The sequence below is a fragment of the Belonocnema kinseyi genome, chromosome 7 (assembly GCF_010883055.1).
Source record: "Belonocnema kinseyi isolate 2016_QV_RU_SX_M_011 chromosome 7, B_treatae_v1, whole genome shotgun sequence".
Lineage (NCBI taxonomy): Eukaryota > Metazoa > Arthropoda > Insecta > Hymenoptera > Cynipidae > Belonocnema > Belonocnema kinseyi.
The window spans coordinates 146,241,531-146,266,640 of NC_046663.1; the positions used below are offsets into that span (position 1 = coordinate 146,241,531).

General features: G+C 33.2%; 1 protein-coding gene across 1 annotated transcript in view; it reads right to left on the bottom strand.

The window, feature by feature from the left end:
- Positions 1-1,919: 1,919 nt before the first annotated feature.
- LOC117175839 overlaps positions 1,920-25,110 on the bottom strand; it is a 75,086-nt gene continuing 51,895 nt past the window's right edge. Inside the window, exons 2-10 of the mRNA XM_033365617.1 lie at positions 18,992-19,144; positions 18,842-18,927; positions 18,719-18,769; positions 18,407-18,594; positions 18,045-18,161; positions 13,795-13,930; positions 13,590-13,715; positions 10,044-10,304; positions 1,920-2,019 (exon numbers count right to left, since the gene is read on the bottom strand). Coding sequence (XP_033221508.1) covers positions 10,291-10,304; positions 13,590-13,715; positions 13,795-13,930; positions 18,045-18,161; positions 18,407-18,445 — 432 coding nt within the window. The 5' untranslated portion in view covers positions 18,446-18,594; positions 18,719-18,769; positions 18,842-18,927; positions 18,992-19,144 and the 3' untranslated portion in view covers positions 1,920-2,019; positions 10,044-10,290. The remainder of the gene's footprint in view (positions 2,020-10,043; positions 10,305-13,589; positions 13,716-13,794; positions 13,931-18,044; positions 18,162-18,406; positions 18,595-18,718; positions 18,770-18,841; positions 18,928-18,991; positions 19,145-25,110) is intronic.

Consider the following 25,110-nt stretch of genomic DNA (forward strand, 5'->3'; position numbering starts at 1 on the left):
ACAACAGTGAGCAGCACCATTTTTTTCTTTAAAACACTCTACTCCTCTGTGGTTATACACAAGTAGCATCGGGATGCTTTATTCCAAAAGAAAAATAATTAACAATGTTCCTGATTACAAGTTTATATGCTTTACGAACTACCGCCAATCTCTACGGTAGCGATAGAGATGGCGGGCTAAGCCATTTCACCCTCCACTTCCTACGCTAGTCTCAATACAATCGTTGATACCTAACTTCCTAACTCCCCGTCACACCGAAAAGGTGAAAAGAGTGAAAAGAGAAAAAAAAGAGAGATACATACAATCGTGCGTACAAGTGCAAATACAACATTTTTCTGACCTTGTATATAGTTTCGTTGCGTAGTTATCGTAAAGCGTGGGAACCGTCGCGGCCGGATGCGATCCGCGTGGCCACAGTTGCTGAGTTTACAAAAATTGTGCAACTAAGATTTCCTGCCAAGCACGTGCAGTGTTGCTAAGTCACTAAGGTAAAAACATCTGAATAATTGTTCGAATCAAAATTCCAGTAATTATTCGGTTGTTTTAGAATTTATAATTGGTAGGCTCTTCTTGTAGTTTGGTGAGTTTCGAAATCAAATTGGTTCTTGATAAAAATATTAGGCTAATTGATTTTGAAGTTACTGTCAGTATTACCAATATTTTTGGAATTTTTATTTTCATTATGTGACTAGAAATTTACATAAAATTGTGACGAATATCAAAAAAGTATTTTTGATTCAATAAAGAACGCTTTAGACGAAAATTAACAAGTATTAATCTTACTCGTACCTTCTCGTCTTCAGAAATGTAACGCGGCTGGGGATCTTTCTGGATCATTTGAGGTCCGCGGTGCACAGGTGAACCATTATTTTCAATTTGTCTTCGCAGGGGTTCGTAACGTGGTTTGGTAACTCTCTAGGTCATTCGAGGTCCATGGTGCACAGGTAAACCATTATTCTCAATTTGTCTTCGCAGGGGCTCGTAACGTGGTGGAGCAGCTCTCTGGTTCTTTTGAGGTCCACGGGATATCCGATAGGTTATCCCTGGCATATCCTTGGGACAACCTGGAAGATAAATGGGATCAAATGGGATATCCCGATATATCCTATTGCTGTGAGGGGCAATTCTGCCATGCTAAACAAAACCTTGCGAAAGTGACATGGTCGTTTACATGGGCTGTACTGCATTGCCAGATAGAACACTTCGTGCTCGGATATTTATTTTTTTCAATGTGAATGCTTGAATAAAACTCTATCAAAAAGATCTCTTTTAGATGGCAGTATTTATATGCGTCTTCTTATTCTGAATGGTCTACTTAATTAAGTATAGTGAAAAATTAAGTTTCTCAAAGCTTTGTAGGCTTTGAGGTACATATTCGCATCACTTTGAATGTTTTGATTTTAAATTTAGTTTTTGTAAATTGAAAGAAAAAACTGGCTTAAACAGTTCGAATCTAAATTACAATGACCATGAAACATTTGTGTGAAATAGGAAAAACCTAAAAATGACCCAGAATTGTTGTCCTCGATTAAAACGGCCACCCTGTATAAGAAATTAATTATAATCACCAACACACATGTTAGGTTAAGCTTTTCTTAATACGTCTGTACTGTCATAATTATTCTTTATAATAAGGCAATTTCTATATACTTTATACACCTACCGTTTCTATTTTCTTGTGTTCAATGTCAGAAGAGATTGATTCAAACAGATTTTTTCTGCTTCTCATCAAACGGCCCTCCTTCTCTTGAAAATCATCCTCGTCGGTAAACAATTTTCTCTCTGCTTTTCCTTTCTGAACGTTGCCCAAAACACATTGATAATAAATTTATCTTGCCAATGATTATTTTTATTTTACTTTCTGCAAGTTAAAAATATTTCAGCGAATAATCTTTAAACTTACTTCCTTCAGTGAAAAGTTTTTTCACTCAGCACTATTTGAGCAAAAACTAGTCATTCTTTTGTTTGGGAAACTCAATATTTTGACGTTATTTTTTTGTTTAATGTCTTCGATGCTTGCTGAAATTTGTCAAAAAAAAACCATGGAATAATTTATACATATCTTAATCTAGCAGGATGGCAACTGACTGGAAAACCGGGAATTTGGTCAAAACCTTGAATTGGTCAAAACTAAGAATTTAGTTTTCATTGATTTTTTTTTTGATAAAAATGGATATTATCTTTTTCGAAAGAAAACTATTCTTACATTTATGCTCGGCGTTAAAAATAAAAATTATTTTATATCCAGAAACTAACAATAATAATTTAAATTGAAGTGTAAATTGTTAAGCACTCACTCGCAATTAAATATTTCCAGATTAAAGCTTAAAAAATGAAGACAATTTAAAATACAAGGGATTTCAGATTTAAACTTTATACATTTTGAAGCTGACTATGTCGAAATCAAACAAATTTTCCGCCGTGGCATTTACTGAAAATTATCGCCTTTTTCCTTGCAGTATTAAACATTAAATACTCTCAGATTTGAAGTTGCTTGTTTTTAAGATTTTCTCTCAATTTAAAAAAATTACGTTTTTTCATTTCATATTAATTTTTTTTTCTTTAAATTTAATTAATAATAATAATAATAAATTTAATAAATTTCGTAAGATATAATATTAATTATTTTGAGTATGAAAAATTCGATGTTCGAATAGGTTCGAAATTTGAAACAAATTTGAAATTAATTAATATTAATTATATGATCAAGGTTGTTGGGTCTTTGATGTTTATTAATTTTCGAATAATCTCGGTCATTTACATTAAAAACTCCTAATTTTTAACGTCAAATTTTGCATTAGAAACCCGAAAACCTTTTAGTTTGACAACAACAAGCGGTAGATAGCCGAAATTGTTCTCCTCATGTCTAATAAATAAAGATAATTTTATGTATATTTAAACAATTTTAAATGATTTCTACTAATTTTAATCGATTTTTACGATTACATATTTATATATTTTTAAAGACTTACAATCATTACAGAGGATTTACATAAATTTCAAATATTATAAGATATTTTAACAAATTCCATAAGATTTCAAGATTTTTCAGAAACTACACGCGATTTTAAAATTGTGTGTGGGATTTCTAAATGTTTAAAGCTCGATTTTAAGGTTTTTCTAGCGATTCCAAATATTTATATGTATTTCAAAGAATTTTTTCAGATTCAAAGGATCGTATTGAATCTCCAAGGAATTCAAAGATCTCCAGGGATTTAGAATATTTCAGGTATGTTAGGCTGGCACAACACTATCAAGGTATAAAGATGCAACCTATTTAATAATTTAGGGCTCATTTAAGGCTCCTGAAATATGATCAACTGAAAGTCGTGCGATATTTCCTTAGCCCTTCTTTTTCTTATATATGGTGTTGTGCCACCTTAAAATTATAAAAAATACGTGAAGAAGACCATGAAACCTATTTTTATCCCTCGCATATTTAAGGGCTCATTGAGGACTAATTTGGGCCCGTATTCCCAAATTTAGGCTATTTTATTTTTTTGTATAAAATAGTGGAGCCCAAAATTCGGCACTGCGGGCCCAAATTAGTCCTCAATGAGCCGTAAATTATGTGAGGGGTAATAATGGGTTTTATAATTTGGTCACCTATTTTGTATAACGTTAAGGTGGCACAACACCATATATAACAAAAAAAAGGACTAAGGAAAGATCGCACGACCTTCGGTCGATGATATTTCAGAAGCCTTAAATGAGCCTAAGATTATGCAAGAGAAACGAAAAAAAAAAATTTTGTTGTTGGAAATTTGTTTAAAAAATAATTGCTTTAACCGTTTTTTGTTAAATTCAAATATCATATTCATGCAGCCCTGAAGAAGAAATTGGTCCAATAATTTTTGCTAGAATTGTTTAAACAACAATTGTTTAAACAATTTTTTTCTATTTTTCATTACCATATTTTCAGAGCCCTAAATGAATCCTAAATTATTCTATAAGGTGAATTTTTCGTGAAATCATTTTTAGTTCCTTTTACAGCAATGTTCGGTCAGCTTAACATTAAGCTAGCTCAAACACTATTTAATAAAATTTGGTAAAATGGATGCATTATTCTCTGAGTTATCAGAAATTTCTCAGGCGATTCTACGCACTGAAACCAATATGAATATAATTGGAAAAGCCTATCTAACCGTGGCTACTGTTAAATCACAGATAGAACTTCTTGAGCAACGTTGGAAAAATTGTGAAACTCTGCATTTGGAAATTAAAGCTGGAACTACGTCGGCTGAGCGTGAGAAATTGGAATATTTCACAAAGTCTAAACAGAGAGTGTGATCAAAATTCCATTCAACTTGATGCTTAAATTCTCCTCTTGCCAAAGATTGCTTCGCGTACCGGCCTATTGTAAAAGGTTTATTGATGCCTTTGTGTTCAATCACTCAAAACTTAATAAGTCTAAAACTAAATTTTCAACCATTTCTCCTAATGCGATTGAAATCCAACAAGCTGTTATATTTTGGATTAAATTTGCCCATGCAAATTGCTTTTCTAATGACATAAAATCCTTGGTCGAAGAAGATAGGGTGGTTACAAAATACTCGCTATTAAAAAGTTTGAATCCGTTTTTAGATTCCATCAATCTCTTAAGGTTAGGTGGAAGACTACGGCATGCTCCTATCAGTTTTGATGAGAAGTATCCTATCATTTTGCCGCGTCACCACATAAGTGAGCTTATCGCCACATATGCTCAACTTCGATCTTTACACGGTGACCAGAAATTAATTTTACATACGCTCAGACCACGTTACTGGATTTTAGGAACTTGCTCTTTGGTTAAACGACTGATGCAGGCCCATTTAATGTTCGCTTTCCTTCCGGTCGTGGCAGAAAAATTTACAAAACTTACGTTTTGCTTTTCGTCTGTTGTTGTACGCGAGCTGTCCATTTAGAACTCGTTTCTGATGATTCATATGACAATTTCCTCGCCGCCTTTCAGCGACTTTCTTTAAGGCGAAGAAGACCTGTACATTTGTACAGTGATAATGGTACGACATTTAACGATGCTGGCCGGGAATTAAAAAATTGCGTTTTGAATCTCAGGCTGGATGCTAATTTACATAATGAGTTCGCAATTGAAGGTACTTCTTGGCATTTCATACTTCCCTCTGCTCTTCATTTTGGGGGTTTATGGGAGGCTGGAGTTAAGAGTTTTAAATACCATCTGAAAAGAATTGTAGGTGCACATACTCTTATATTCGAAGAGTTTTATACCCTGAAGTTCCTGAAGACTTTTCCGATGTTACACCTAGTCATTTTTGGATTGGAGCCCCTTTGACCAGCATCTCAGAACCCTCATTGGTTACGTTTATACTGTTTTTTACAGCGGGCGGCATTTGCGTTGTTGACAAATATTCGATTAAGCACTTATTGTTTGTTTTTCTTTTCATCATGCAGTTACCTCTCACGAGGCGGGCGGTATGTTTAAAGTTGTGATGTTTCGTCTTTATGAGATTTTCTGCGATTAGAAATGATTCAATTTATCGACATCGCCTATTTCAAAACTATTTTCAGTTTTCTTATTATTTAAAGGAATGTTTGAAGTCACGTGATTTCTCAGTTTGGGTGTGTGATGATAGCCTTGTCGCTTGAGAAAACCAGTGTGCAAGCAGCAGTGAATCGCGACAGATCTTTGTCCGATCTTTTCGGATCAGTAAAGTGATTAACTCAATAAAGACATTAAATCTTACATCTAACATGTTACAAAAATGTCTATATAAACCAGTTAGTGATCTTTGTGTTACTCAAAAATCGTCTTAGTCTGCCAAGTATTTTATACTTAAAAATAAAACTTGAACTATTCATTATTTCTAACAATTCTTCTCTGTCTATTCCCGATCTGGAAAAATTAATTATTTATAAACATAAACATCAAACACTGTATAAAACTCGTTTCGTTTCAATCATTTTCAATGCGCATAGACGTTAAGACATGACAATGATTTGCTGGTAATTTCTATGACTTTATGTAATTTAATGCCATTCAATGATACTTGACGAACCGCTAAATCCTATGTCATGTAATGCCTTTCACGAACCAAGTATCGAACCGTGTCAATGCCATTTAATCATGCCGACGAAATATTTAAGAGAATCAATGCCGGTCAATGCCATTTAATTATTTTACGGAAAAAAATGCAATTGGTACGCACATAAAGGCATTGAAATGTGTGTTTTTCTTAATGCCCATATATGTGTCCCAATCAACTCGCTGTTACAGGGAATCTATTTCTCAGTTCATTTCACAGAATACATATGGAAAACCCTTGATCTGCTTTGTATATACAATTATGCAGAAAGACCTTACAATTTCCGCTAATTTAATTAATTTAATTGCAGATATCTCTGAAGATATATACGACTTTTCGATGGACCCGGGCAGTTCATCGACGAAACTTCGGATGATGGAAACACGGAAAATATAGGTCTGCAGCTGATCAATATTATTACAGTTTTGATATGGTTTATCACTTTATATAAATATTTCGTATTTCATTCAGAATGCTCTTCAATTAACAAGAATATAATATTTGTCCAATTTTATTCGAGCACTTGCATAAAAAAATCGCGAAAGAGAATGTTGAAAAAGGACTAGAGCGAATCACAGCTAAGGGCAAAGTAATACCTGCGAAGATATTCACTGGCCAAATTTTGTATGGATGTAAATTGAATTGTCCGGAAAAGATTGAATAAGACCCAAAAAACCATTATAATTCGTGGGTCGATCGATAAGGTGGATGTCAAAAAGAAAAAGGATCCAGATCAACTGATAATTTGGCGAAGGGAGCGTGACCTAAGCTTTCAGTACTATCTAATGGATGATATGGGAGTTTGTCATAAAGTGTGCAGATCTTTTTTCCTGGGCTGCCACCAAATCACAAAGTCATCCATGATTCAAGCAGTTAATTCTGCTGCATCAAATCCAAGTGCTAATGAGACACGTGGATAATCTTCTTCTTCAAGTCGAACACGTAACGCGACAAGAGATGCTGTGAGGACCTTTATCAATCGCTCTCCAGCATACGAGTCACATTGTGGTCGTTCATCTACCCAGAAAAATTATTTGCATATGGATCTAAGTGTATCAGAGATGTACAGAAGGTACAAAGATAAATGCGAAACAGACAATATGAAGCCGATGTCTGCAACGATTTTCCGTGAAATTTCCAATCATGATTTAAAACTGAGTCTCAAAAAACCTTATTCAGACCCTTGCAAAGCCTGTGATTCTTACAAGGCTCAGAGAAATAATCTGAATCTATCTGCAGATAAAAAAGAGGTCATAGAAAATTCGAAGAAAGAGCACGATACTCTAAAAAAGAACATTACTGACCAATTGAAAAGCGACGTTCAAAACGCGCCACAGGACACTGTCGTTCTGATGTTCGATTTACAAAAAGGCCTCAAAACACCTTCTTTTACAACTGGCATCTTGTCTTATAAAAGACAACTCTCTAGTTATAATTTGTGCATTTATTATGAAATTGAGAACAAAGGTTAGCATCTCATAGCTGATGGTATATTACAAATTTTATTTAAGTTTCTGTAAGAAATTCCCATCTTGAGATCATTTGAAGTCCAAAGAAATGCTAATCACATGGGCTCCCTAGCAAAACGATACAAATGTTTGGGCATCGAAAAGGGTTTCCAAGCAATTTCTAAAGAATTCCTTAACTCTACTGTTAGGAACATTTAAAAGAACAGTTGTACGTAGTTGTCTATACATATTACACAACGATTAGAGGATATGCAGACCAGCTTAGCATTATGAAAATGTCAAAGAACTGCAGAAAAATTCAAAATACGTTCAGTAATACATGACGACCCCTATGGATTTTTCTGGATACTATTTTATTACAAACACACTTTTTATCGTAACACACAAAAAAGAAATCCTGGGGTTCCTAGATCTTAAAATAATTTTTATCCTAAGAAACTATCTACATTCACAAAGATTATCACTTTCTGTACCAGCCCCCTGCATCGACTGTGTATGTGTATGTAGTAGCAGTTCTCTTACGATCCGGAGGGGAAATCTCGAAGAAATTAATCCAACAAGTGGCACCCCGATCAGCTGGCCTGATTACGAAAAAGCAAAAATAATTACGGCTTAATTCTGTTTTCAAATGCAGAGAAAAAAAATTATAAAACATAAAAGTAACTGCCGTTTGGAAATTGTCAAATTTTGTTTAGGGAAAAGTAGCCTACCAGTTAACTGATGCTTTCTATATAAAAAAACCAAATATATTATGAATGATTTTTATTATTATCATTAATATTTTTGCAGAAAAATTCTTTGATTCTATTTTTTGACTGGGAAAATCCAATCCGAAAATCTATCACCAATGTCATCAAAAAGTACATGTCAAGAGAATTAGCCATGACATTAACAATTATGAAGAGAATAACCAATAAATTACTTCTCAAGGACTTTTACATCTGCTCTTTTATTGACGGTAAAAATGATTAATACGGCCATTAATGATAATGTATCATTATGATTTAACTGAAACCATAATTTAAAATTTCTAATTTGTTAGATAATTTTTTTAAACAATTTTCTATATTAATGTGGCAGAGACTACAAAAATAAATAAAGCCAAGTTAAGGGCCAAGTCGTTCGGTAAATTAGGCTTTAGCCGGGTTTGGCGTTTCATTTATGGTTTGGTAATGTCTAAATCCCCAATTTGGGGCCAAGATTTTCTTATTTTGGGCCCAGCTAACGCTATGACCAAATTTCCATACGGGCTATAAATAATAATTTGAGAAAGAAATAGTCATGAAAATATGTACTTTAATATGTATAAAATTTAATTTTGAGATGCAGTTTGAAAGCATCTGTTCGAATTTAATTTAATATTATTTGCTTTGCTAATATTATCTATTTCATTATTTCTCAGAAATTAAAAAATTTGTGGTTAAAATTATAAATGTAGTTACTAAATAAAATTAATAATATTTAAGACATAAAAGAAAAAAATGTTAAACACAGTCAGAAGATCAGAAGAATTAATAAAAAATATATCTCACGTTCAATATTAATTTAATAATAATTAAGAATAGAAAACTATAGTTTAAATTTCATAGTGAAGAATCTTTAAGTCTTTTAGTTTAATCAGTTACAAGTATTGGAGGAAGAGCGAGGAACATACGAAATTTTTCTAGTTTGCTGTCATAACCTGACTTTTGCAACAAGAGCTACACATTTACATTAACTTCTACAAAAATTAAAAGATTTACTAAGCTACACATTTTTCAATATACTTTTTGTAAATTTCTCACAAACTCATAATTTTTTATTAGTTTCTATATCTATGCACTCGGTGTCATTAGAAGTCAGACCATTTGATCAAAGCGCCGAAAGTTGGATTAGTTTCAACACCGTTTCCCCTCTAGACCGGAAGAGAACGGAAAAGTAAGGGCGATGCAAGGGGCTGATGAAAACATTTTCTGGTTACTTTTTCAACGAGGAATCCTTCACCAATAAAACACTCCACAGTACAATAAAAAATTGGTATTAATTATTTTGTAACAATATTTCAATTAATAGCATTATTCTGAAGAAATGTACGAAGAAATGAATTTTTAAACTTATTTTTCTTCTTTGGAAAAGTATTTTTTATTAAAAACAGTAAAAATAACACTAATTGGCGCTAAAATAATGTACTTTTATGTTTAAAAAAATTTGTCGTTTAAAAATTAAAATTTTTAAAGCTAAAAAGTGATAAATTGTAAAGGTTTCATACTTAGACATGACCTCAAAAACAAACTATTCGAATTAAATACATTAGAGTTATCATTCAAAAAGTAGGCAAGCCCGAAATGGGCTGTTACAAAATTGTGTACATTTTATGTACAAGAGGAACATGTCATTTCCTGTGTTTGGAATTTCTTTTTTAAGTTTGAGATAGATTAGGGTGAAACGTAATGAAGATTTATAGAATCTATAACTATCTATGATTAGTATCAAATTTTGCTTTTCGCTTAATATATTTTTATATTTAAAAAAAAATGGAATGTGACAGTTATACCTCAAATGTCCACACGGACAAAAATCCGGGTCGAGAGAGACACCAGATACCCAAAAACCAATGCACTACGGTTATTCAATTCTTCTGGTACCAGCTTAACCCGTCTAGCGAACGCCCGACGTACCAGTATGCAGACAACATTCATTCTGTGGATTCGGGACTAGAGTAAACCAACACAAACAAGCTCGTGCTGTTCGATGCGTGTATACCAGCAGTTCAAATGCGTGATGCTGTTGACATGAGACTTCTATAGCTGCAGCACTGGAATAAAGGCGATACTGCGTATTCGGTATGAACAGTCCGATTTCTTTATAGTTTTTAACGACAGTGATAATGAATTTGTAGGGTAGAAGCAATTGAAAATCATTATATTTAGATTTTACATGTTTATTTTCAGGGATGACATAGAAATACAGTAGAATATAAGGTGAAAGGAATGTTGATAAAAAAAAAAGCTTAAAGTCACATTTGCGACAAGCAGGTTGCCTCTCGAGACTACGAGAGTGAGGGTGGGGGGAGGCGGAGGTTTCATGACACCGTAGGGGAATCAAGTTATATGCTCAACTTCATTCCCCTACGAAAATATTTAATACGTGTTTTTTTTATTTCAAAATGATAAGAAAAATTTTCAAAAATAAATGTTGGAAAATTATCGTGCTAAAGTAAGTCACCGCCTTAACTTTTTTATAACTGAAAAAGTATTTATTAAAAAAAAGTTAAAATTTCATGTAATATGCGGTTGATCCCGAACTTCTAAATAAAGTATACTGAAAATTTCTGCATTGAATTTTCATAAATAAATTAGGCCTTTTCATAAACAAATAAAGATTGCTAAAAACAGACCTTATTTTTTCACTTTTTTTTGTGAATGTAATATTCGTCACACATTCGGGAATATACTATAAAAATTTCAAAGTAGAGAAATGAATAGTTTTTGAATAATGAATTTTTAACTGAAGCCGTTTCAAATTAATTCTGTTAATACGTGGTACGTGCAGTAGCACGCACGCTTTAAGCGTGTAACGACTGGTGTACAATTCTAAATTTAAGGTATAACAAATTTAAGGATTATTTTTTACTGTCAAACTTACAATTAAGAATTTAATTTAATTTTTACTTTTTTTTGCTATTGATATGATTTAAGTATTCTTAGTCCAAAAATAAGGCGAAATTCACAATTTACTTTGAAAAGCTCTGACGTGTATCGTACCCAAAACTTGATTAAAAACTTCTTATGCTAGGTTTCGCAGAAAGGAGCACCTCCTTCATAAATTTGTACCCATTTTGCGGAATTAAATTTTTGTGTTATGAAAGTAACATTAATATTTATTTATGTTCATTCTATTTAAAATAGTGTCAAGGTTTTAAAGAAATCATTTCCCCACTGCGTGAATCCTCATGCAATAAATCTACAAGCATTTAAAGAACAAATACTTTGATAGCTGAGACAGTAGCAAAATGGTAGACATTTCACTCTTTATGAATGTTTATTTTTTTAAATATTTAATAAAAATATATGACGAATTTAGTAATATTACTCAATTCAAATGTTATAAGCTTGAAAGAACGCATATTAAAAACTCATTAATATTAGCTTTTCTAATTAAAAATTTTTCAATCCATAATTATTCAATTTAGAATATAGCAATCTTAAAATTAATGAACTGTTACGGCTTTTAGTGTAATATTGTATATCAAAAGAAACAAAATTTCAACCTTTGAATTTTAGAATCGTAATTTATTTAACTTTAAATACGTTTCTAATTCTTGACCCCTTTTAATTACGTACACCAAGGCTTCAAACCTCAAGGATTTATGAAATTAAAAAGGGTTTAATTTTAAATATTAAAATTAAAAATTCTTTAATCATACTTCTTTTAGATTTAAATTATTTTCAAAGCTAAAACTGCTCAATATTAACTTATTAATTTCAAATAGAAAAAAAACTTAAAATTAAGCGTTAAAAGTAAAAACTTTCAAATTGAAGCCATTAAACTTCAACATTTTTTAATCTGAAGGTTAAGAATAATTTTTAAAATATATTATTTTCATATTTTAACGTCCGAAAGATTTTAATTTAATAACAGAATTTCCAATTCCGAAGTTTTTCGATTCATCCAGACAAAGTATTTGTTTGAAGAACGAGAAAAAAATCTACCTTGGGCTAGATATCTTCTCGTTCTTAATCGGCGTGCGCGTCTTGTGCACGATTCTAGCCGAAATATATTTAATTTTATATTTTTTTGAAAATGCTTTTGAAACATTTCAAATCCCTTGACTTTATGGGTTTTGCGGATTTCAAAAACTGCTGTTCGATCACAGATCGGTTTTCTCAGTTGTCCACTTAAGTGGCCATCCTGATTTTTTACCACGACTGACTCTTTCCGAAATATTTACAAATTTATCGAAATGTTAATATAATTTACACTACAATACTTTTTCGCGACCAACTTCAAATGCTTAAAAGGCAAGTTTGTACCTTATATTTCGCAGATGAAGGATTCAGTTTATTTCTTATTACAATAGAATAGTTGCTGTTGAAATAGTAACTTTTACATGAAAGCATGGAAACTAAGATATCATAAAGAATGATGTTATATTAGCAAAATCTATAGCATATACCATATGTCCTCTTAACATTAAATGCTCGCGTTTTTCCATTTACATAATTTAAAATTGTTCGCTTTGTTGAGTCGGAATTCAATTATTTTAATTTATGCAGTTACTCGAGATCAAATTAAGAAATTGATCTTGTACCAGGCTCAAGCTTCAGTTTAAATTTTCTTTGAAAAATTATATATTCAGTATATATAAATATGCATGCACACATATATGCATATGCATGAACACACACATACACGTACACACGCACACACACATATATATATATATATATATATATATATATACTGGAAGTATACTTATATGAATATATAGCAATACCTCCCACAGTTCCCAAATCGGAACCGAAAAACTCGTGTATGACCAATAACAATTCAAGGACGTAATGGTAGTGTTGAAGTTCCCAACAAGTACAATTTTATATAATATATACAATATATGGTAATAGAAATAGTGTTTTTTGCATCGTTAAAAATTAAAAAAATATCATTACTTTTGCTAAAGGCGACTTAAAGCGCATCCATAGTCATTTAAGCAATATGCTGCTACTGAAAGAAGATGCGCTGGAAGTCGCCTTCATCGCATGTTAATGACAGGTATTGTTTCTTTTTTATTTTTTAAAGCTGCAAAAACAACTATTGCAATTATTCAGTGACCTTCTTATGGAAAATTTACCGTATTATCCAAATTATAAATTACAGGCTAATCTTACTATTTTTTGTTTCTTTTCGTTGGATGATACGGAAGGGATATTATAAGGTTACGCTCTAGCGTACCTTTTCCGTTAATTCAGTTCGCCAGGGAGGTTTCGCTGTATATATTACAAAACTATAAAGTAGATTTTTGTGAGAAATATGTATAAACAAGATAAATCATTCAAAGTAGTAAAAGTAATACATTTTCTTCTTATTAGTAGATACTTACGAGCTTTAACCGACTTAGTGGTATTATACCGCGTTCGATCTCCAGACCTTCGCAGAAAATTGCCAATGGCTGCTTCGACCTTTTTCTGAGTTACTGTGTCCTTAATGTTCGTCCCCAAAATTGCACCTGAAATATAAAAGAACGTGCTACAAAATTTTAAAAACGATAAATACATACACGGAATTCTAAATCAATTATATCGTACCAACGCTCGTTTTTCGCGTCGTTGTATTCCTAACCTTCACTTTCCTTCCCGCATGCAGCGATCTTCCGGTCGAAGAAGCGCAAACCTCGCAGCCTCTTTTATCCTTATTGCCTCCTCTTTTCTTTAAAGTTTCCATCTAATATAAAGTACATACATAAGAAAAATGTGTGTGACGTACCACAAGCGGCAGATGTGAATAACGCTATTAAGAATTATAATGAGTAGTCGTGGTAGTAAGTGAATGAATGAATAAGACGAAAGTTAATTTCCCCCCCTGCTGAATATTTTGCATATCACAGCAAAACTATAAGTTTCGTAGTCTTGGAAACTTTCGTACTTTTTTATCAAACTTATTTTGATTCAAAGCACCACTTCGAGTTAAAAATTTAGGATAATAAATAAGAAGCACTAAGAAAATGTGGAAAAATGTGGAAGTATTGGTAATTTTTTATTCAAATTTTTGTAATTTTTTAAATTTCGGTTTATTTTTAAGTATCGGAAATTTTTAAAAACCTTTTTAATTTTGAATATTTTGTAGATTTCTCATTATGTTTTTCAAATTTTGGTGATCTGTGATATTTTCGAAATTTTGTTATTTTTGAAATTGTTGTAATTTTTTACATTTTCTTAATTCTGGTAATTTTCGAACTTTTGGTCATTTTCGAAATTTCTAGTAATTTTTTAACTTTTGATAGATTTTGAAATTTTTGAAATTTCTAGTCATATTTTAAATTTAGGTAGTTTTTGAAATTTCTGGTAATTTTGGTAATTTGGCAATTTTTAAAACCTTAGAAATATTTGAAAACGGTAATTTCGGAAATTCTGTATATTTGAACATTTCTGGCAATTTATAAATTTGTGCTAATGTTGAGAAATTCGAGTAATTTTAAAAATTCTTGATATTTTGTAATTTTTTAGTCGTTTTTGGAAATTTGGTTTATTTGGGACATTTCTGGTAAATTTTGAAATTTTAATTAAAATGTAATCTGTGAATTTCCTGAACTCCATCAAGTGTGACCGTGATAAATTGGGACACGGGGACGTCAACTGTTTTTCGAAACACTTGAAAAAACCCATGCTCAGTTCATTTCGCTAAGGTTCCAAAATATGTTGCACTGAAAATTTTTTGGGCGAGCTGCTTGCCCACGCGGTGGAGCTGGAACACCAAATGCGTCGTGCGCTGCTCGCCTGGAACTTGGTACATATTCTTTCTCATATTGGGAACGCTGTGTTCCCAAATTGGAACAGCTGTAGTCCCAACAGTATTGGTACAGTAACGCTCCCTTTAGGCGGGAGCACGGAATCCTTACGCCGAGTTTCGTGCGGAGTTATACATATAGTTTATACTCGTGGGGCCATTTCATTCTCTTTTTTGGGACTGCTGCGTTCCCAACACACGGGAAAGGCTCTGCTCGCACGTTTGGTACTATAGCTTACTTAAATGTGATCTGGCCACTGCACCAAGCGTCGTGGTGGCGCTGCGTTGCCACTAAGAAGACAGCTGGTTGCTCAAAAAACTTTCAGTGTATTTACATTAATATATAGAGATAGGTACATGCATTTATTGAATATCCTCTAAAAACATTAGTAATATACGTGCCTATTTTGTATCAATTCCACAAGAGAAAACGTATGAGAACATATACTCACAAACTTTCGAAGTAGGAAATTATCATTCGAAATTTCGGTTTCGAAGGCCTCGAATTCGTCTGACGTTTTACATGCAGTTTCGGGAAAGTTTGGAAGGTTTTTCTTCGCATAACTCCTACTCACTTCCCGTATGCCCAGGTTCCTACCGTCTTCCAATATACATAACATTTTGTCCACTTTTCCGTCCATTCCATAAATCACATTTTTCAATGGCGGTTCTAAAACTGCTTTAACATTATATTGTGGGTTTTACCAAATGCTTTCACTTCGAACACTTACAAGTAAAATAATCCTTACGAGAGATTTGGAACAGCAACCTGCTTTCTAGACAGCCGAATATCGCCACTATGAACTTAGCTGGCGAACCGCACTCGGCTTTCACACGCGGAATCTCTCCCAGTTAGAGCAGAATTTCTTCCTGATAATTTCGAATTAAAAATGTTTGAAATTAAAAAAAAAGTATTAAATGATTTTTAAATTAAAACGTTCCAATGAAAAATAATTTATATGAGATACAATTTAAAAACAGGACAATATTTAAAATGGAATTCCTAACTTTCAGGCAGAGTTTGATGAAAATCTTTGTTGCCTTCGGCTCCCCTGTTAAAAAAAAATAACAATACTGTCTTAATATCCAATCAATTAATCGGATATCTGTACAATAATATTTCATATTTCCGGAAAAGTATATAAATAAATAAATTCACACGATTGGAAAGAGCCAGAATATTAATCTAGATAAGGTAGCAACGCATCAAATACAAATTATGGACTAACTGGGGTCTTACGCGTGTGAGAGCCGATTGGCGCTGCACAGTGGGACGAAAATCACGACTCTGGACAAATTGATTTTCCGAATACAGTTTTCATCCGATGCAAACAGTTTTTACAAAATTAAAGCTGATGAAAATCCGCATGACCTTAGCAGAGCATATATTCAAATTAAGGCTCTTTTTTTTTCTTGACAAAAATGAAAAAAAATCTCTTTTTGACTTTTGAAGAGTACCATTTCCAAGAGAATACTCAGATTCGTTCGCAAATACCCAGAATAAGTAGAGAAACTATCCAGTACAATTTTCCAGTAAGGCAGGAAAAATTAAAAAATGTATTTAATTTGTTATAAACAAATAAGTGGATGAAAAGGGTTTCATATGGTTTTACGGTGTATGGTCCCTTGATTCTCACTGGATTTCCTCAGTTGATCAACAAAAACAATTTGTGTGTCATAGCCGTAAGGATTCATGAATAAATAATCATTATTATAAACAAATAATGAAAACAATTTTTGGCTTCAGCTATTGGTGACGAAACGAATAGTCATTTTCCATGGAATTAGCTCCAGAGAGCTCGTGAATGTTACTCAGCTATCATATGTGCTCACATAATAACAATTCGCAATGGTTCAAACGATCTTAGTTAAGAATTGCATTATTCGGCTATTTTTCGTCACACAAACTCCGTTCTTTGGATGTATTTAAATTTTAATGACTGATCTTCGAATAATGTTAAGGGGTTTGAACGAATAATAACAACTGCCAATGTTATAAATAATTTCACGAACAATTACTCATCTTTTCTATTCGTCATGGAATGAATAGCGTTTTCCACCCAGAATCAACTGCTGATCACTAATTGATGATACCCATTCATTATTTTCGATCATCCAAAAAAGTTGTTAATTATTTAAACAAATGTGATAAACTAATACACAGGGAGATCGTACTTTTCCTGTAGATGATTCATTAAAACTTCTACAGTTTTAGAACTCGAGGTTATCAGGACACTGCTCAGTTCCTGATTTTTGAGTTTAAGAAACTCCATGATTGAAATGTCCAAGAAAACTTGGTAAGAAAAAAAAAATAAGAACAAAAAAGACAAAAGAATGAGGGGATCTAAGATAATAAAACATGTATTTAAAAACAATCGAACTTTATTGGAGAAAATATATAGAAAAGTAGTAGAGAATTTGAGTTGCTCGCTTGCTTGCCACAGCTCAAATGGTACAGTTGACCGGGTTTTCCGCTACTCGAACTCGAGTCTTCCTGCTCGGAAGGGGGGAGAGCCCACACGAAGGTGAAGCCACGAATCACACAACGAGCACGAACTGGATTTTTCCGGTTGAGTTCGAGCTTGAACTGGATTTTTCCGGTTGAGTGCGAGCTTCAACTGGATTTTCCGGTTGAGTGCGAGATTGAACTGGATTTTTTCGGTTGAGTATAAGCTTAAACTGGATTTTTTTGGACAAAACGTGTATTTGTTTATTAAATTTGTTTAAATAATCAACAATTGTTATCGGATGATCGAAAATAATGAATGGGTATAATCAATTAGTGATTTGCAGTTGATTCTGGGTGGAAAATGCTATTCATTCCATGAACAGAGTTGATTTGCAGTTAATTCTGGGTGGAAAATGCTATTCATTCCATGAACAGAGTTTGTGTGACGAAAAATAGCCGAATTCGTTTCGATATTTCTTAAATAAAACAAATGTATATCTGACTAACGTCTGTGCCATACGTTAATGGTTTTTAGTATAAAGATAAATAAATAATTAAGCAAACCGTTGTCACATTTCAATATTTGATATTTAAATAACTCACCATGCTTCTCGATTTCAGAGTGACTTTTGCCCTCGCCAAAATAACCAGAATCCTGAAAAGCTGAATTGTCGAAACTTGACTCACTATCTTGAGATTTATCCAATCTTTTTGCCAGGTCTGCAAAATGATATATGGCTTTTTTAAAGTAGAAAATTTCTCACCAAAAAATTACCAGAAATATGAAAAATAATTTGTTTTTTAATTTCTAATGATAAAATCATCCTAATACCATTTGAATCTTGCAAATCTTTTGTAAATAAAATGAATTTACTATTTCGTTCGAACTGAGCAGCTTTCAGCACTTTCGAAATGTTACGTCTGTGCTCCACTAAGTACCCTGAGATATTAAATATAAAACTCACAAGAATTGTGTCTTGATTCACGGGATCTGGGATTCCCATTTTTTGGAGATTGCGACTGATCGCATCCTGCAGACTTTGGAGCGTTATCCTTTGATGAGAGTGAAACTTCTGTTTTCGAGTCCCTTATGGGTGCGCGTTGCAGATCTTTTTTTTAAGAATCACATCATTTTTCTGAAGGGTTTCATGCTCTGTAATGGGCAAGAAATAAATAATGACTGAACATATGCTAGAAAAATAAAAATAACCGGTTTCACAAACAAATTTAGTTACGCAAATTAGCAACTGATCATCTAAATTGTGAATATTACTTACTCTTGTAATCCTCAGAGCAACGAAATTCTTTTTTAGATGGGCCTAGATTATCTAAAATATATAAATATACAGTAATTTTACATTTCGCAAATTACATATAAATATTCTATTTAAATTACTTACGTTACTTGTTTAAGAGCCTTTTATATATTTGGATGGCGGATCAGACCATTTAATCGAAAATGGCAGTTTGGGCATTTTCACGGACTCTAAAAAAAGAGAAATTGAAGTTTTCGAAATACTTATTAAAGTTTTAAGTTATATATTACGTACCACACATTTCTTTATCATCCACAAAACCTGGAAACTGTGTTCTTTTTGACACTCTATTTTGGGGAAGAAAATTAGGAGTCATAAACAGCAGTTGATCGCCAGAAGATGAAATATTCTTTGCATTTTTCTCAATGTTGCGAGCATCATAACTGTCTGTGAGAAGAGAAGGAATAATTGAAGAATTTGAGTATTAATTAAATGTTTAATTGATAATTTCTAAGAATATTCATAAATTGATTTCTATATATTTAATGTAAAAATGTATTGAAACCAAATTTAATTTCAAAAATTCACTCAGTATTTCCAATAGTTTATAAGACGTTGCAGATTCAGGCCAAGGTATCTGGCACGATGCATGAGGTTTAAAGTAAATAAAAATATTAAATCAAATCTTTTTTATTGAACAAAAACTTGGCCCCGAGATTTTGAACTAATAAATATAATAAAAACTACGTGTTTCCTCAAATTCTATTAAAAATTAAATTTAATTATACATATGTATCTCGTTCTCAAGATTACATGTAGTGGCGCCAGCTACTCGGTTATGACCACAAATTTTAAAGGAAAAAAATGTATTAGATTTATATTTTGACGCCATATGAAGGCTCCGCTCACTACTAAGTCTAGAGATACTCTAGAGAAAGTTCCTCATGTTCGCCGCTATAGCGGAACATAGATATTTTCATGGGACAGGGAAAGTTTGAACAGTGTTCCTTTTATTAATGACAGTGTTTATGACATTTTTGAAGTTTTATTTTTGTATTCAAGTGTATAATATTTTTCTTACCTGACCTTAATAGACAACCTGTCCAATGATTCACAATGTTTTAAAATAAGTAATGTTTATATTCTGTATTAAGTCCTTTTACAAATAAAATTCTGAGTAGAGAATCGCGCCAACTCAAGCGAATCAAAATTCATAAAAGATCAACTAGTTTCGGTAAAGCGGGATCAATCAGAATTGGAGTAGTGCATTGGCGAAAGTAAAAGGAAATTTAAGATTTGTTTAATTTTTTGAATTAAAAATAGTTTACGAAAACCGTGAAATTCAATTTTTTGTAGAAAAAGAACCAAAATAAAAAGTAATATAAAAAATGGTTGAAGCACATATTATAATACTTCCACCTTGATACTTTTGCCGTGTTTCCCGCCGCTTGGCACGAATTTGATTTTTTTTCATTGTATTTTCTATAAATAAAACCAAAATAACAAGCCATGCGGATTTCTCTGTAAAATGTTTACCGAGGTTCTCGAATTATTAAAAAAAATTTTTAATTAGTAAAAAAGAATTATTACAAATGTATTGTATTCATTATTATTTTTTGGTGAACGAAGATAAAAATATCAATTTTTGGGTCTCAATGGGAGTAGAATACCTATGTCGGTTCGAAAACATCTACGTAGTTCCAGCTGCCCCTGACAGATGGCGCCACCAGTCAGTTTCCAGCAGTCGGCAACTGCTCAGTCCGTAAGGTAGATCCCTGCCACTGTGTAGTTGGGTATCGTATATGCAATACTCGTATATATTGCTAACTGCCTACACCTTTCTATGATTGGCTAGGCGTGGGGAATTCTCGAGGCTTCCAGAAACTTTTCCTTCGTATATGCAATACAAATAGATGGCAGACGTATATTTTTGACTCACACACAGAACTTTCGAATCATTGTGCATGTTCAGGATAATAGTATCAGGTTATATCGCTGAGATAAGTTTGCAACCCATCGTTATCTTTGATACTCATAGTTGTTATAAAGTAAAATTTCATCACGGAGGTTTGCTGAAGAGCGACATGTTTTGACAATGCTGAATATGAAATTTGAAAATCAACTAATCGCTGCCTTTAAGGTTCATTGTTGAAGGAAGTTTACAACCTATCGCTGTCATAAAATTCTATCGTTGAAGATTGTCAGAGGTATAGCAATGCGGAAAGCGGGCGAAAATTCAAATCTCTCATCCATAACTTAAAGCCAATTATAGTACACAGAGCTGTGCATTTCTACTGAATTCACATTAGACTTCTAAATGTTCAATAGGCGTATATTACTTATATGGTTGCGCAGTATAATTGTAAATGGCCAGTAGGTTTCTATGTCAATATGGATGCGCAGTACGGTTTGGTAGCACACAAAGCTGTGCAATGGACATCTATAGTACATATGGATATTCTGTAGCATTTTACAGTGCATAGAGCTGTACAGTGCGAATATATGTTACCTATAGCTGTACAGGACACTTATACGGCAGCGAAGCTAAGTGTTACTGTTTTGATGAATTCTGTAACATGGTTCTATTCCATCTGTGCTAAGATAGTAGTTCATATCTGTGCTACGATAATGGTTCACATCTGTGCTAAGATAATGGTTCATATCTGAGCTAAGATGCGACAGTCGTTAAGTGCTCACCGGTAACAGGTGGCGCCAACATAAAGTCAGTTATATTTGAGAGAATTTAAACATTGACGGGAAATTTAAATGTATACAAGAATAAAACTTTTGAAAGCAGATAAAATAATTTACTCACATGTTGTAAGGGTTAGATAATCGGGAGACCAGTCGAAAAAATGTATTCGTAACCTTTCTTGTCTAAATAGCTGTATAAATTAGCTTAAAGAAGAAAATTATAAAATTAAAATATTTTTTTCACATAAACAACAAAATATATCTACTGAAATGGTAAAAAACTTTTGCCTTTGAAATGTTTATTAATTTTTATAACACAGTGTAACTCTGAGCCTGAACCGGTCTTGGGGCTGGAGAAGGTGGGGAATTACCTAAATAGAGTATCATTCTGTAGAAAACGCTTTTGTTCACGCCTGAGCGACCACCGTTCAACACCATCAGCTCCTCTTATCACTACTTGCGGCATGAATTCTCGAAAGGACTATATCAGGGTGCCTATCCCCAGGGTTCACTCCACCTGTGGTGAATGTGGTGGTAGTGGCGGAAGTGTTGGTGATGGCAGTTTTATAAATAGAAATGCAGCGAAAGCGGTTGATCAGTCTTGATTCAGCTACATAAACATCAATATGGATTTCAGGAGGCAGATAGATATTTTGCGTCAATTTGTTAAAACGAGTAAAGCTATACGACGGAAGCATCGAATGCTCGAAAGGAGTGTATCCTTCAATGAAAGTTTGTTAAATGAAACGTTCAAGCCTATAGTGACACCAATGCATAGACTAGTAAACATAAACAAAGATTCTACTAAGTAAAAATGTAATCAAGTGTTGCCCGAATTAAAGTCTAAAATTAAGCCAAAACCGCTTGAAATAAACGATCAAGACCAACAATTTTTACCTGTAGAATTTTAACAATAGGATAATGATGATGATGATGAGAACGCGTCATTTATGACTGCTGATGACGATATAGAAGAGGCTTTAGGGCAGTTAGATACCACAATGGTTGAAGAAGATACTGCAACAGAGCCTGCTGATAGTTATCAGTGGCTTACCAACAAGTTCCTGTGGATGCTTGGACAAAATCGAAAACAATATTTGTATATGGTGTACGGTGTACGAAGAGTAGGTGATACACCTATCGATGTTGATGATCAATTCATCAACGTGGAAGATTAAAAGTACTTGAAAACTGTTGGCCTTCTCGAATTATTATTTAGACAGGTATCTGACGAGGCTTATATAAGCTCGAGCGACCTAAATAACTATAAATAAATTCTTATCAACACGAGAATTATAATAATGAAATCCTCTTTATTACTGAAAAATTACGTAAGGCAGGTTTTACATATATGTCTTAAATGACCCACCATCACAGCCTGTGTCAACTCTGTACCACGTTGATTCGACTTTAGCTCAACACTGCACTAGAGTCAAATCGATAAGTGCGCTGCTATATAAACAATGCATTTATTGATTTAATGTCATTTACAAGCTGTGCAGTATCAGGATGACTTCTACTTGTCAAGATTTTTAAAGGTCCATTCCCGAGGTGATGCCTTGAAAAGGCATAAGATGTACTCATGCAAGAGAGCAAACAATCTTCCCGTCAACATGACTGAGTATGACGAGAGTAAATGTCATGAATTTACTTCTCTCTGGCGGCCAGAATCTCAAGAAAAGATTGAAAATAATAACAGCAATTAAGAAAATGATAATAGTAGTAGCAGTTCAATAGTAACCAAACTGCAGGAAGTCTTGCAGCGCAAATGTGACACTTTTAGAAAAAATATGGAGTATCATGATGATGCTTTCATAGCAAAGAAAGCAAAGAAGAAATATGAGAAGCAGGATAATATTAATGAGGAAGATGGAGATCGAGATTTCAATGTAAAAGAGGAGGAGGATCAACAAGAATCGGAACAGGATGATAATGATGTTGATTATAATAAAGAAGAGGAGTAGACGTTTTACGAGTTTACATCAACTCTCATCTTTAGTTACAAGGTCCCGAGTGTCAAAAGCGTGAACAAAAGTGTTTTCTACAAAATGATCCTCTATCTATGCAATTCCCCACTTTCTTCAGCTATAAGACCGGTTCAGGCTCAGAGTTATACTGTATTATAAGAATAAATAAACATTTCAGAAGCAAAAATTGTTTACCGTTTCCCTAGATATATTTTGTTGTTTATGTGAAAAAAATATTTTCATTTTATAATTTTTTTCTTTAATCTACTTTATACAGCTATTCAGAAAAGAAGGGTTACAAATACATTTTTTCGACTGTTCATCCAGTTAGCTAACCCTTACAACACGTAAGTAAATTATTTTCTTGTCTTTTTAAAAGTTTTAATCTTGTAAACATTTAGATTTCCCGCTAGTTTTTAAATCCTTTGAAATTTAACTGACATTGTGGTGGCGCCATCTCCTACCGGTGAGCACTTATCGACTGCCATATCTTAGCACAGATACGAACCATTATCTTAGCACAAATATAAACCATTATCCTCTAGCAGTAAATGATTGCGTTACTTGCATTTAGCTTGGAACAGAACCGTATTACAGTATTCATCAAAATCATGGACCTAGAAACAAGAGACTAGGCATGCCATTGCGGGGGTGATGCAATGAGGGGAGAGGTCCGCCACCTTTTGATGTCTCGCGAAAAACATGGCAGCGCCCAAATATTTATATTTTCATGCACAGTTTGTGAGCAAAAATTCTCGTGTGCATAATCAAATGACACATCATAAGATGCCCATTACACAGCTTTGTGTGCTACCAAACCATACTGCGCATCTTTATTGACATAGAAACCTACTGGACATTTACAATTATACTGCAAATTCATAAGTATCATATATATTCAGCAGCCTTGTGCACCTCCAAACTGTATTGAGCAACCATATAAGTTATACACGCCTATTGAACATTTACAAGTCTAATACGCATCCAGTAGAAACGCACAGCTCTGTGTCTTATAATTGACTTTAAGTTATGGATAAGAGATTTGAATTTTCGCGCGGTTTTCGAATTACTATACCTCCGAAAATCTTCAGCGATGGAACAATAAACCTTATAGACAGCGATTGGTTGATTTCCAAATTTCACATTCAGCATTGTAAAAGAATCTCGCTCTTCAGCAAACTTCGGTGATAGAATTTTACTTTAAAACAACTATGAATATCTAAGACAACAATGGGTTGCAAACTTATCTCAGCGGTGGACACACACATCGTGGGGATGCAGTTTCAAATTTCGCGCGATCTCGTTTTCCATTATCACTAGATAAATAAGCATTTTATATACATATCTCTCTCTCTCTATTTACATAAGGTTGATGTATCAAGAATCTTCGAAAACCCCCTTGCTCTCTTAGGCAGACTATGTATAGTTTGATACTATTATCCTTAGCATGCACAATGATGCGAAAGTTTTGTGTGTGAGACAAAAATATACGTCTGCACTTTATTTTTGTTGCTTTTATTTTGACAATTTATTGCAAAGTATAATCAGTTAGCAATACATACGAGTATTACATATACGAGGCCAAAGTTTCCGGAAGCCTCGAGAAAATCCCATCCCAAGCCAATTATGGGAAGGTGTAGGTAGTTAGCAATATATACGAGTATTGCATATAGGATACCCTACTTTCTAGAAGCTTCGAGGCCTTTCCAGAAGCTTCGAGATCTTTCCAGAAGCTTAAAGATCTTTCCAGAA